Raw genomic sequence first — 15,213 nt, forward strand, 5'->3', positions numbered from 1 at the left:
CATGTAGTCCAATTAGAGGGTAGGAAAAACCAAAATCAGTATATTAATCTGTATTGAAGCACATCCCCTTTATGTCTCTAATAGTGCAGTTGAAAATATCGAGGGAAGGTAGCTTATTAGAATTATGACACATCATGTAGAGCGGAGAAAATTTTTGCGTATTAATGCGAGGAGTATCCATATAAAAAGTCAACTGATTTCTGGATGCCAGCCTAGGTACATGAAAATTAATTTTACCCAGCAGTTCAGGACAGTCGAAGACGTTGTTAATTAGTCGATGTAAAAAAATAAGGGAATGGCAAACGCGGCGATGCAAAAGACTGTCTACATTCCAACGACGTAACAGGTCGTGTTGTGGATGGCCGTTCTCTGGATAAGTACCATCAACTTTGAAGCTCAGGTATTTTAGAAGACGTCTTTGTATTTTCTCAAGATCCTCAATCTGTGACTTATAACCAGTAGACCAAACCACACTAGCATATTCCAATTTCGATCTCACGAAAGCAAAATACAAACGTTTCACAGTATCAGTATTATTGAAACTCCGAGAGTTTCTGATGACAAACCCAAGGGATCTAACCGATCTGGTAACCATGCCCTCAACATGATCTAAGAAGGACAAGTTACTGTCGAGAGTTATTCCTAGATCAACATGTTTTGTACAGCGTTGTAGGTCTGAGATGTCAAGAGTATAGTGATGATGAATAGGCTGAGTCTTTCTGGTAAATGACATAATGCAGCATTTATCCTTGTTTAGTTTTAGACCATTGCTGTTGCACCAGGTTACCACTTCATCAATGGTATCCTGCATTCGCAGGCAGTCAACAGCATGGTCAATTCTTGAGTAAATTTTGAAATCATCAGCATATAATAAAATTTGAGAGTCAACAACATCCGCTATATTATTAATGAAGACATTAAACAAAAGTGGTCCAAGAATGGAGCCCTGCGGTACACCAGACGAAACATTGATCACGTGTGATTGAAAGCCAGCACAATTAACATACTGACAACGACCACTGAAATATGACCTAAAAAATTCGACAAAATTGGTACAGAGTCCAAATTTGGAAAGTTTTCCTAACAGTATTGGATGATCAATTGTGTCAAACGCTTTCGACAAGTCCGTGAATACAACATCAACTTGAGAACGATCATTCATGCAATCAGCCACAAACTGCACAAAACTGCATAAGTTTGTAACAGTAGATCGGCCCTTCACAAAGCCATGTTGAAAGTTCGATAACTGGTTTTTCACGAAGGGGGATAACGTATCGTGAAGTAAGATCTCAAAAACCTTAGCAAAGCTCGACAGCAGAACCACAGGCCTATAATTGTGAATTTGTTTTCTATCACCTTTTTTATAGATCGGACAAATTATTGAATTTTTAAAAACAGCAGGAAATGTCGAGGAACTTAACGCACGGTTAAAAATTATAGTAAGTGGGGTTGTAATATTGTCACAAATGTTTTTAATTACAAAAGCAGGAATACCATCCGGGCCAGAGGATTTTTTAGTTTTGAGTTTTTTTATTGCATCACTCATATTAGTTACAGTAAAAGTCGGAATAGTTAAGCAGCCGGAATTGCGCGAATACATATCGAAGTGATTATTATCTGAAACTGCTGTGGAAGATGAGGTATAAGTTTGTTGAAAGAAATCAGCAAAACCATTTGCTATGTCTGTAGGAGTCTGCAGTTCCTTGTCGTTGAAAGTCATGTAAGTAGGTATAAAATTGTTTTTCTTAATACAATCGATATAAGACCAAAAACTTTTAGGATCTTTTGTTATATTTTGTTCCACTTGTAAAATATATTTACAATGGGCACGTTTGATTTCTAACTTGATAATCTTTCTGATAGACTTGAATTCATCGTAGCATAAAGGAGATTTGCTTTGTTTGTATATTAGCCAAAGTTTATGTTTTTGTCTCAGCTGCTTAACGATTGAGCTATTAAACCAAGGGGGATATTTCGATTTGTAAAAACGTAGGGATCTTGGAACACAAATACTAAATATATCATTCAGTTTGCTATAAAACGCCTCCATCATAACGTCAATATCAGATATAGGTTTTAGAAAAGACCAGTCAATGTCAGACAATTTTTTGTTTATTGCAACAAAATCAGCTTTTAGAAAATTAAAATGTTGTTTCTTAGATGAAATACCTTTAACTGATGTGTCATATTTATAAGCATATAGAATGTGAAGGGGTGGATGATGAACATCCTCTTTACACAATATATCAACGGCCTTGCTAACCACACATTTCTTGTTCGAGCAAACTAGGTCCAGTATTCTGTTGAAGTCATTAGCGATATTGTTGTTCTGATGAAAACCCATGTAATTACAGAATTCAAGAAATATTCTAGATTTGTTGTCTTGGACGCCACTTAAAGCCAAAACATAATGAGAGATATTGAAATCGCCAATAATGATAACGTTTTTATTCAATACAAAGTCAAGAGATTCAAAGCTATCAAAAAGCTTCACATACACATCAATAGAAGAGTTAGGTGGGACATAGAGAGCAAAAATGTAAAGAATTGAAGTCTTGGGAATTGATATTTTTACACAAACAATATCAACATTCGGTAACAGAGAAAAATCCGTGTTGTTCAAATCAATTCTTTCCATAACAAAAGCGGTACTCACAGCAACAAGCATACCACCCCCCCTAGAACATTGGCAAGTAATAAAATCCCTGTCAGATCTGAAAATGTAATAAGAACTGTTACATAGTTCGTTGTCCAAGAGCGAGTCATTCAACCATGTTTCCGAGATAATAACCACATCAAACTTTGATGAAATAATGCCATTGTAGAGTTCGGTCAATTTATTCCTTAGACTGCGCACGTTTTGGTAATAGACCGACAAGTGCGATTTGCGTTGGTTTACTGGGCTTACGTGTAAATGAGATTCATCAACCAATACTCGCGAAGGTGAGAAAGAAGGTGATGGCTATGCTGAAATGCCAAAGACATCTCTTTTGGCTTTAGTCAGTAATTCCTGATAGGATACACATTTACCAGATTCCCAAACAAAATGACGAGTATCAATATCTCCCTTCTGACGTGAATTCAGATTAATACAGTTAATACATCGAAGAATTTCGGATTGACATTCTTTAGTATTATGCTTTTCTCCACATTTCGAGCACGCCAAAGCATTATTACAACTGCGAAAAGTATGACCGTAGCCGCAGCATCTGTAACAGCGAGTTAGTTCAACTGCATCAAAAATTTTACAGGTGTCGAGACCAACAATAAGATGACTTCTAGTTAGAGCCTTCCTGTAAGTCATTAAATCAACCTGCAAAACAGCCCTGAAAACTTTATCATTCTTTTTCAATGCAGAAAAATTGAGTAGTTTACAAACCGAATTAGTATCAAAAATATCAGGATTTTTTGTTGTAATATATGAAATTACTGAATCTTCTGGAATTATATCAGAAATACCAACAATACAGATTCGGGGCAATAATTTTCTAGGTTCGTGAATATCATACTTTTCTGATAGTTTTTCTACAGCAATCTTTTTGAAATCGAGTCACATCCTACCAAAATACCGCCATCCTTGATTTGTTTAACTCTACTAAAATGAAAATCTTGATTTAATATATCAACTCCACTTAGAATATCATTTATTGTTTGAGACTTATCTTGATTTTTATTTTTTGGCTTGATAACAAAGGTTTGTTGACTCTGGGGTTCTTTATTCTGAGCCAAAACTTGAGAATGAGTAACATTTGCATTACCTTCATCCTTCAGACTTGTACCATCAAGTAATGAGTTCAATCTTTTAACCTCATGTTGTAGTAAAACATTATGATCTTTAAGTGTATCAATTTCAGTTTTAAGGACAACCATCTGCTTATTTACACAGCTTCGCACAATATCCATGATCTCTACACCCAGTTTTTTCAAAAAATCATCTGCTGAATCTGGCTGCACAGATGACTGATGCCGAGAACCCGATGAACCAGAATTCTCGAGAGGATTAACTTTGTTTTGTGTGGGACTAGTCGATGCACACCAGTTACACTTCCAATTCTTAGCCTTTCCAGCCGATTTTAACATCTTTAGCTCGTCATCATCTATCCCGCAACAATTCACATGATAATCTAACTTGCAAGTAGAATTACAAGATAAGTAATCGTCATGACGGCTAATGGAGCGATTACACTTACCACATTTACCCATCTTTATCACATGTTTAAAAAAAAAAAAAAAAAAAAAAAAAAAACCACCAACTGATAATTATTAACGTTAAAAGATAGTGATTAGAGAAATATATAAACGCCTCCTGCAATGTATGGGTGCAAGCAAGATCGCAACAATCGGCTGGCACCCGCGTTAGAGATAGAAACCGGTTATTAGCGATAGCGTACTTACCAGAAAAAAGTGAGTGAAACAGTAAGCGAGGAAAAAAATCAAAACAACGTAGAGATTAGATCAACGGTAACAAACTCTAAATAATAGCCAACACTAAATGCAAAAAAGTGAGGATTTACTGTGAATAAAACACCTTCAAAAGCTAGAACTTCACAGCACAGCACAGCTACCATGCCTTATTTGTATTGTATTATGTATTGATATCGCAACAATCAGCGAAAAGTTTACTTGGAGTTTTGAGGTTTTCTGGTGTGGAATATCGCGGCATGGCAAAATTGAGGTCACCCTACCTTGATCGTGCTCAACTGATTAGTTCAGTTTAGGAAGTCCTTTCTCGATTATCGCTTGAGATGGGACTTTTTTTTTTCAAAATTGAGATTATCACATTTACCCAAATACTATATTTTTCTCTGGTGAGGCAGTTCTGGGACACCTATATATGTACTATCTTGTACTATTGCGATCATTACATTTTGCACATAATTTTTTTGTCATATAAAAAAAATTACTCTAAAGCATGCTTTATTGAAATTGTCACACTTGAATGATGAAATTGTTGTCACTTATAATTACACGAGGTTTTTTTGTCGAAGTAAACTTGAGATTTCAATGAGAATTTTGTTGCCTGGCAATTTAACGAAAAAAACTGCCTCTGGCAGTTTTTTGAGTTTAATTGCCAGGCAACAAAACTCGAATTATAAATGGCAAGTTTACTTCGACCCACAAAAAAAGCTTGAGTATAATTCAGTAAGACAATTTAAGGCACATTATTGTTGATGGCTTTTTCAATTTCTCCACTCGAAGACTCTCCAAATCGCCACATTTTCACAGATTAGATACTTTTCTGACAACGCAAGTTTAAGAAAAAATTGTTTACACTTTTGGTTGTCATGTCAGGGTTGCTAGAGACCGATGATGCAGACCTACTAGAATCAGACGCTTTCAAACGTTAGGTTCCGTTTTGTCGCTGGAAAAGTTAGGGCAAACTTTTTTCGCTGTCATAATGACATGGTTTTTGGTAATGGTAATGGTAATGGTTTTTAATGTATGAATTAAGTTGTCAAATTAATCTACAATTTGTCAATATGAACGATGAAAAATTATTAAGTTTATAGTTTTTATTTATTTATTTTCTATTTTTTATTAATAAAATCTCGTTCTATTCCATTTGTCTGATTTTTAAAACTTCTTGAATGTTTTGTTCGTAAATTTGACATTCCATTTTCAAAATTGACACAACAATCAAAATTGAGGTTATTAATAGGCAAAATAATCCAAACTGCCTTATAGACTACGTCCACCGATAGAATGCATTTTTTTAAATATCCTTAGCACGGCTTCCTAGATTAATAAGAGTTGAAGCCTCTAATACGGCTGGTCGAGTTCCTTGAACTGTCTGTTCCTTCAAAAGCCAAAAGTATAGTAGCGGCCTCTACCAAAAAACGTAAATTATTTAAATTAAATTAATGAAAAATCGTATTAATGTTTTTTTTAATCAATAATCCACTTTTTGAAGTAGTGTATGTAACATACAAATTACGATTCTTTTTAAAATGAGATTTGTACGCGGTTAAGCAGCCAAATACACAAATGTATAGTGGCGCCCTCTCAGGAACAGTAAAAATGCTTGCAACTGATGAACTCGACCAGCCGTATTAGAGGCTTCGACTCTTATTAATCTAGGAAGCCGTGATCCTTAGATAACAAAATCCCCAAACCATAAGATTAAAATATTAAGAAAGTGTCATACGGTGTGATCAAGAATGACTGAGTCTGTTGGTAACAATGAGATTTGGCAAATTTAAAATTTACCATCAAAGGTTCATTTTTGTAATAGCATAAACATAACCGGCATAACCGAAAATGTTTTTAATGTCGTCTCAAGTTAAAAAATTCAGTCAGCGCGAATTACGAGACAAAAAACACCAGCACTTTTCAACTGTTTCATTGCCAACACCCAACAGACTCAGTCATTGTTGATCACGCTGTAGATTGTGTTGGTAATATCTTGAAGCATTCGCGCCACTGATTCTCATTGGTTGTTATGAAACCCCAGCGAAAAATAAATTATATGACATTTCAAATTTGAAATTGTCAGTTCTGTCAAGTGGTTTAAGCATTTAGATTTGCGATTTTTCATCTTTAGAGCTTTGTTTTGCGATTCTCTGGTTTTAAAGGGTATTCGTTTTGATCGTGTTGCTGTTCTGATCTTTTCCATTGCGATTTTTTGTTGATTTTTTTAAATTTGTGAAGTGAGTGCGTGCCTCAAGAATCCAGCATTATGAACACTTTAAGTAACATTACAAACATCGAAAATGATACAGAGGTAATTTTTGTTCATGCATTAAATAGGAGTACATATTAAATAATCGGCCATTTGTCACTTTAACTACTTCTGGAATTTTCCCGTTTTTTCTGGTTAGACAGCCTCAGGGCGTCCTCCTGCATCGTTTTCTACCACTCAAACCTTGTGCAAATGAATGTTCCTTACCCTTCAGTTATACTAAGACATTGGCGCGACCTTGACGCGACCTTGAAACACAACAAGAGAGAAAAAAGGCATTTGCACAAGGTTTGAATGGTGGGAAACGATCTAGGAGGACGCCCTGAGGCTGTCTAGCCAGAAAAAACGCGAAAATTCCGGAAGTAGTTAAAGTGAACAATTACCAAATAATCTCTTGCTTGTGTTTAGCCATTTCCGAAAAAAGCTGGATATTTTAATTTCAATAGCCAGCTTTTTCGGAATTTCGAAAATGTGTATCACGTGTAAACCTGCTCTTTCCATTTTTTAAAATTTCGTGCCGGATCTATTTGTTATAGCGTAACTGAACATTTTTAGTAACATTTATGTCAAGCAATCTATGAGTGGACAGAGTTTATCTACAAATGTTAATAGTTTACAAGAGAATCAAAGGAATCAAGTTGTTTAGAAATCGCTGAAAAATTGGCGGGCAGTTTTGACGAACGACCAACCTAAAACAGTCAACGTTTTATGTCATTCGAGGTTATGTTGGATTTTTTTTATTAACATTTTTTGAGTTTCATCATGAATTTCTGATAAAATTTGTAAAGTGATGATAAAATATTGCCTTCAACTTATTCAGAATATAACAAAGACTTAAACAACAAAGTAAAAAGACTGTAATTATGAGTATAAGCATTAAATGAAACATAAAAGGTAAATGCTCTGGTTTCAGTGCCTGAACTTTTTGAATTTGATATGGATGTAAGCCTTGCTCCTTTAGGTTAGGCCGAACTACAAACTGAGAAACTTCCAGTTGATCTGCAAGACGCCAAGTACTTGTTCGTGGCTGGTTTTCAATTTCATGAAGAATTTCTTCTTCTGCAAGTGAAATACGATCTTCTCATTGACGTCCAACGTGCAAGATCGCGTTTATTCATGTGGAAACGCTCGAAATCACGAAGATGCTGCACAACGTTAACAAAGGTTCGTGCATTGAAGTATCCTTTGAGGTAACCTTTCACCGTAAATTTGCCATGTTGGCTCTGAATGTCCACGGGCTTCGCCATTGATCAAAATCATATCGGTTTTCTTCAGGTTGGCGAAAGCCATTTGTGATTTAAATTGAGATCAAGATATTGAGGTTCTTGTCAGAATGACTTAATTTTGAATTAAATAACGACAAAAGTCTTTCATGATTTTTTTGAGCCATTTTGTCATCAAATTTAACTAAGAAATTAAACATACTTATTTATATTATAAGTAGGTATAAGCTTAATATACAAAGACGCCACAAATAAGAAAGTAAGTAAACTTATGTAGTTCTGATGCGTAATAAACAGGTTTCACCTATTTGAATGATAATGAGCTGATATACTCCGTACGGTGATAGATTGCACGTTTTTAAATTCTAGTTCCAAAACATAAAGCAGTGAAAAATACTAAACTCTCGTTTCACGTTATGTAGAAAACCGTTGTATCCCTGCAGATTAATTCCCGCCAAACCAGTTTCTGTGTCTGTCTTCTGTCAAAAAACGTGCAATCTATCAGAGTACGGAGTATACTTGTGTATGAAATTTACTGGTGATGAATGAATAAAATCATCATAAGTTGTAAAGAAATTAATTCAGGGTTACTCTCGAATGTGCATCATGCACTTAAAAAATAGGAAACAAATAATAAACCACGTAACTACACAAATGCGCGTCCTTAAAATAAGTGCATATTTAAAAAATGTGCCCCAGAACTTTTACAAAAATCCAATGAAGTACCTAGCTAATCATTGGAAATTGCGTTTTAGATCAGAATGATTTTTCTGTAATCGCTAATTAAAACAGTTCACCCTTGTTAACATTTCAGGTGGCTCGTTATAAAGATATTCAAATGAAATGAAATGACGCAATACGTAATAAAATTGCTAGTTTCCCGGCGCTCTGGAACATAATTTCATTGCAACTTTAACTGCGCATTTTCATCCATTAACTAAAACTATTTTTTAATTCTGTACAGTTTTGTGACACAATTTGATTAATGTCAACAGTTTTTTAGCAAATTAAAAAATTTCGCGAGTTTTTTGTTGCAAATGTTGCAGCCCGAAGTAGCTCTTCAATAAGTACTGGGTGATTATAAATGACTGTGTCTTTTTTTCATGGGTTGGTAATACTATTGTTGGTTATTCTGCTGTCAATTCTTTTTTAATGTGAGAGTACTGATAGTTGCATAAACGTAGGCGGATTCGCCTAGTTGACACTATTTAAGATATCAGATTTGCCAAAGTAATTTTGTAAAAATATTCCCAACTTACGAAAAAAAACTCACATTCATAATTAAAGTGGGCTTTGACTTAGATTGGCAATACTGTTGTGTTGTTTTAATTTAAAAGAAATGAAGCACTAGAAAATAATACAGTGTTATTGATAAATCATAGAAAATGTTCAAAGTGTTCTCCTCCGGCTTGGATACAACTGTTAAGTCGTTGTTTGATATTTTGTATTGAATTTTAAAACGCCCTTTTGACAATTCAAATCAAGTTTTCAAATTTCAACAGTGTTGTCAATTTAATCCAAAAGTCATAGCCTACTTTATTTATAAATTTAAATGATCTCACGGTATTTTATACAGGGTGTTTTCGAAGTTGAGGGGTTCCTTGTAACACGAGATACTATACATTATTCTTAAGAATTTTAGCCTAAATCTTCTTAGTAAAATGTTTGTATTAAGGGAGATAATTGATTGTATATTTTTATTGTTTTCTAAAATTTTAAGTCCGGTCCTGTCTATTTCTCCGCTGTCCTAGATTTAATAACTAACTGGTGTCTCTCTGGACGCCGCAGCTGCATTCTGATAACGTGATAACATTGCCCATTCATTAGCAACATATCTGTGAGCTCATTATTTTCGTAATGATAAAACCATTCCGACTAATTAGATGACAACTCTGACAGTATATTTGATTAACGTCCATGCTCATTTGATTTTTTTTTGTCAATTCTAATTTCTAACAAATCAGCGCAAATTTGAGCAGGACCGGTTTCAAAAATTTCAAAAAAAATAACTTATTGTATCTTCATTGCCGTACACATTTTACTAAGGTGACTTTGGCTAAAACTCTTTAGAACAACGCATACTATCACAGGTTAAAAGGAACACCTCAACTTCGAAAACACCCTGTATATACAGCTGGTCCCGATATAATCTGCTAAATTAATTGTTGGCGTTTGTAAGGATGACAGTATCTAAGCAACCATAACTGAATCGTTTGTGACAAATCTGACAAATTGAATAAAATTAATGACATTTATTGAAAACGCTGTATCCTGTGTGCAATAATTCAGTAGGTTATTTAGGTACAAAAGCCGATTTTGTAGCTTGAGATAAATGATAAATGAATAATAAATAAAGTGGTGTTCTTCAAAGTGCAAATAATGTAGAGCTAGTGTGTGCAAAATTGTGGAACAACTGTGTAATAAGAGTATCGTCTTAGTGGTTAAACAGTCAAAATAATGTATTGATTAAATTATTTACATTTTACATACTCGTACAGTCATGGCCACGGAATTTCGTCAGTCATTGTCATTCAATTGGATTTTTGACATGGATGCTACTGATGACATTTTGATTTTTATTGTGCGTAACAGAATTTCTGTCACAAAAATTTTGAATGACACTCACTCATAATGACAATAAAGCTTAGGCTACACAAGTTTTTTCGAATTGACAATAAAATAACTGACGAAATTCCGTGGCTGTAAACTGTACTACGTTAACCAAGAATAATAATTAATAAAAGGTAACTGTAAACTAGATTTTTCTATGTGCCTTCCGTTGGCAGATATACACATTTGAGTACGCCGGTAAACTTTCTCCAGCGAGTGATTGGGAGATTTTAAATTGTAGGCTTGTAGCCCAACACTACAAAATGCAGTAGAATACATTAATTAGAGCATAATTTCAGGACAAAAAAATGTTACTGTTTGAAGGATATATTTCAATTTTTTTTTTTAGCTTTTCCCCTTTCACCTTACTTGGCCTATCAGGTACCTTTTACGGTCGGCTTGTTTTTGTCATCTTTCCTGTGGTGCGGCGGGGCTCCGGGGTACTTTCCCCGGCTACCCACGCCCACCCTCTCTCTTCTCCTTTTTTTGGACGACACAACACGAATACAACAACACACAACATCCATGGGAGGCCCATCCGGTCTGGGATTCGAACCCTGCTGACCTCGCGGTGGTGTCGGAAGAGTGTCGCTCTTCCTTCCACCACCCTACCGTCAGCCCCTGATAGACATACCATACACATCCATGGCCCGGCGGAGGTTCCTTCCTTCGAAAAAATCCTCCCCCTTCGGTGGGATTCGAACCCACTAGCGCCGGGACCGCGACCTCGGAGCACTGTCTCCGACAGCCATGAGGCCACCGAGCTACCTATTTCAAATTTTACGTGCGCTAGATATTACTTTCTCTACGTAGAATTTAGTGATTTTTATGTTAACCAATCTCTCGCTGGACAAACTATACCAATTTTCCTAAACAGAATTCAACATTTCTGGGTTATTACGAATCTGATTCACAGGGTCTGCTGTGCTTCCTAGAGTCGGTCGTCTGTATTTATTTCAACTTCATACACCAAATCTTTCGTGTGGCTCCAAAAATTAAAATCCAAAGGGGTTAAATCGAGGAGCGGGGACGCCATCGTCACAGAATAGAGAACAATTGTTCTCTATTCTGTGCCATCGTATTGGAACCAGTCGGAACCAGCCTCACATAAACGCAGATGTAAAGTCCATCTAATACCCCAAGGCAGTAAAATATCCTTGTCTAACATAAGAATTTTGGATGAAAAATACATGACGTCATAAGTAAAATTTTTATGCCATAAGGTGGCTAATTAAAAAATAAACTCGACCTGTTCGAGCGTTTTGCTTGAAAACATTTAATAACGCAATTATAAATTTTGTTCCTTACTTTATCACCATACAGTATAATATGTAATATAATTCTAATTTAGGTAACCAGATAAAAGACAAAAGCTGAAGTTAATGAAAGTAAAATGAATGAATACGGCAATAAAACTGATAATGTAGCAAATTAAACAAAATTTGCTTAACAGCAAGTGTGCTAAAGTATGAAATAGAGTTTCCTACAATAAACTGTAAAGTAATAGTTATTTATTTTTTAGTAACACGATATTGTTTGTTTTCGTCATAGATACACATTATGAAAAACAACTCATAACTCCCTCGGGGAATTTTTTATAGTACAGTGGCCGGCAAAAAAAGTTAGCCATCATTTAAATGTCAGTGTCATTAAAGCATTAATTACACATTTGCATTTTGATGTGACAGAAAAGTGATGGCTAGTTTTTATAGCTGGCCATTGTATCTAACCATATATTCACGCAATCTTCCCTGCAAAATGTTTGTAAGAAAGTTTTAAGTTTTAAGTATAGACACTAAAAAATAAAATATTGTATGCACCACGGGAGATATTCATGTTTTTCCCCTCGGTTGACTTATAGTAGCGTAGCGTCCGAGTGCCTCTTTAAAGCCTAAAGCCTCCAAGTCATGTGGACACACTTTCATGACGTATAATGTATAAAAAATTTCCTGAAACCGCACAATTAAAAAAATATATTCGTAAAAATGTGAAATTTTACTACCTAATCACGTCTGTCAAAAAACGTCGGGTTCCGGTATCCATGGTGGCACGAAAAAAAATATTTATGAACAAGCAGTTTTATTAGTTTTCATTTCGTGCAGTTTGCAGTTTATTTTTATATTTTGGGCTGCAGTGTTTTGATAAATAAAAAACTAGACATGTTAGAAGAAGAAAATGACGTTCCTTATAATGTAGCCGACACTGCGGCCTCCCTAGTATAAGATTTATTACCCACATTACATTTTACTTGTACTAGTAATGTAATAGGAAGTCAGGTAATAATTTTATTTCATACTATCCACTAGATGTTCGATTACATCATCAATTTGAGTCCGGTAGGTGAGTTATATAACAGTATCAGAGCCGGAAAGTGTCACTAAGCAACACCTACCGGACTGTTTTATTTTTATCCATCAAATCTGACATTGAAAAGTGAAAAATAATGTGATTTTTTAATTTTTGAATTAAAATTATGATGCACAAGAGACTTCCAGTATGAAATAAAATACATTACGATATACATCCGGTAGTACTTGTAACCTACCGGACTTATAACGTAAATTACTATTACAGTACTAGCCAGGTAAAAATCTTTCCAGCGTCAAGATAGCCTTGAAATTTTGATTTTCAAGAAAAATTCTTTATTTCACTTGTGAAAAGAAACTCCACATTAGAAGTATGATATTGATTAAAAACTAACTGCTTTTTTTGATGGTGGTGCAAACATAAATATAAAGTATATTTTTTAAATTTGCCATTTGTAACTTCTTAATTAGTCGTGTAATAGAATTTTCAGACATTTGTCAAGATTTTACAAACTGTAACAGCAGTTAATTAAAAGTTCCTTTTTATTATTAATTAGCTATCGATAATTTATCATTACTGTATAAAATCTTTCTACGCTGACATATATATATAATAGTAACTTGTTTATTATTTTTGGATACAAACTTTAAAACTTCATTCAAGCGTAAGCATAAAAAATAACCCGCCTACATCTCTTCGCGAAACTTGTTTCAACTTTTATAATTTTTTAATCAAGAAACATAAATTTTCAGGGCGAATGTTCTTCTTGTGCTGAAAATTATCTATGCGAACTTTGATTTTTATAAAAATGCTAACACGATTGAATTTGGAACTTACCGTTTGCGCGACAGCATAAATTGGCTTGTTGATAATCTTTGTGGGAGTATTGGGAAACGGCATTCGATCTAACGAGTCCCATTCTTTGACCTTTCTTCGGTGACTGTAATAACGATAAATAACAATCGTCATAGCCACAAACAGGGCCATTCCGGTGCCTGCAGCGGCACCAAGTACTGCAGAAGCTACCATTCCTGCGAAAATAAGAAACAAACTAAAAATTTCGTTCCGTTTTTATTTCGTTGCGGAGGAATTTAGGTGAAGGAAGTTTTGTCAACGTATGTGGAGGGCTCTAGAAATACTGGCTGATAGCGAGTTGAAGAATGTTAAATATAGGTATAAATATTATACCGAGCGATCATTTAAAAAATAAATCGAGTTTGCTTTGGAGCCTATGCTATAGCATGGGTTGGCCATAGGTAACACGCCGACTCGATTTATTTTTTAATTGATCGCACCGTAGATATTATACAGTGAGCGGGAAAAGTATGGAATAAATTCCTTAAAAATTAAACAAAATTGTTTTCAAAAAAATCTTTGGACAGGTCAATTTTAGTTTATAAAAATACATGTTTTGGTACCAAAGAAAATTCCAAGCAGTCATATGTTTTCGAGTGATGACGTCATCGATACTTTTTTTAAATAGAAACCCCCTATTTTTTTTTCTTGATTCGAATAGCCCTTTTAATTGTCTAAACGACAGTATAAAAATTTTGTTAGCTTACATAAGGAAATTTTTGAGAAAAAAAAAATAAAGTTGGAAAAAATTTTTTTATAACGAACAAAAATAAGTCAATAAATCAAACAGTCAAATGTTACTGTCAATTTCATTCGTATGTGTTATTTGTTTTACAAAATGTTTTCGAAAATGACTCATTTAACAGAAACACAACGTATAGAAATTTTAATTTTGATTGGGTGCTGGAATAAAACTAAAACGGGGAATTTCTTCATAAACTTGCTTATTGTCAACAAGCTGGGGGATGGCAATTCAAACATTTAATTCCATAATTTTAAGTACTTACTAACACAGTTTTTGACTTGTTTTTATTCGTTATAAAATTTATTTTTTCCAACTTTATTATTTTTTTTCTCAAAAATTTCCTTATGTAAGGTAACAACATTTTTATACTGGAATTTAGACAATTAAAAGGGCTATTAGAATCAAGAAAAAAAATAAGGGGTTTCCATTTAAAAAAGTGAAAACAAATGACTGCTTGGAATTTTATTTTGTACTAAAATATGTATTTTTATAAACTAAAATTGACCTGTCCAAAGATTTTTTTGAAAAACATTTTGTTTAATTTTTAAGAAATGTATTCCATACTTTTGCCGCTCACTGTATGTACCTTCACGTGGCCAGAGTGCGCAAGTAGAAAATCACTATTAGTAATAGTACGTATAAGATGAGATGCTCTCCTGTGAAAATTATTATTAAAGGCTTACAAATTGCTTTTGTGTGCAACCGTACGCGAAATGAGCACTTCGCGTACGTACAACAGGCCGCGAAATTGAATTTCGCAGCCGTTGCCTTGACGACGGCCGTAAAAGTAAAAG

The 15,213-nt window shown here is 34.5% G+C and overlaps 1 protein-coding gene across 2 annotated transcripts in view; it reads right to left on the bottom strand.

Annotated features, from left to right (window-relative positions):
• Window positions 1–15,213, bottom strand: part of Sytbeta (Synaptotagmin beta) — a 109,000-nt gene that overhangs the window by 63,814 nt on the left and 29,973 nt on the right. For both annotated transcript variants that reach the window (XM_069050203.1, XM_069050201.1), the window contains exon 2: window positions 13,657–13,850. In XM_069050203.1, the coding sequence (XP_068906304.1) occupies window positions 13,657–13,848 (192 nt within the window). In that variant the 5' untranslated portion in view covers window positions 13,849–13,850. The remainder of the gene's footprint in view (window positions 1–13,656; window positions 13,851–15,213) is intronic.

Source organism: Tenebrio molitor, chromosome 6 (assembly GCF_963966145.1).
Source record: "Tenebrio molitor chromosome 6, icTenMoli1.1, whole genome shotgun sequence".
NCBI classification, from domain to species: domain Eukaryota; kingdom Metazoa; phylum Arthropoda; class Insecta; order Coleoptera; family Tenebrionidae; genus Tenebrio; species Tenebrio molitor.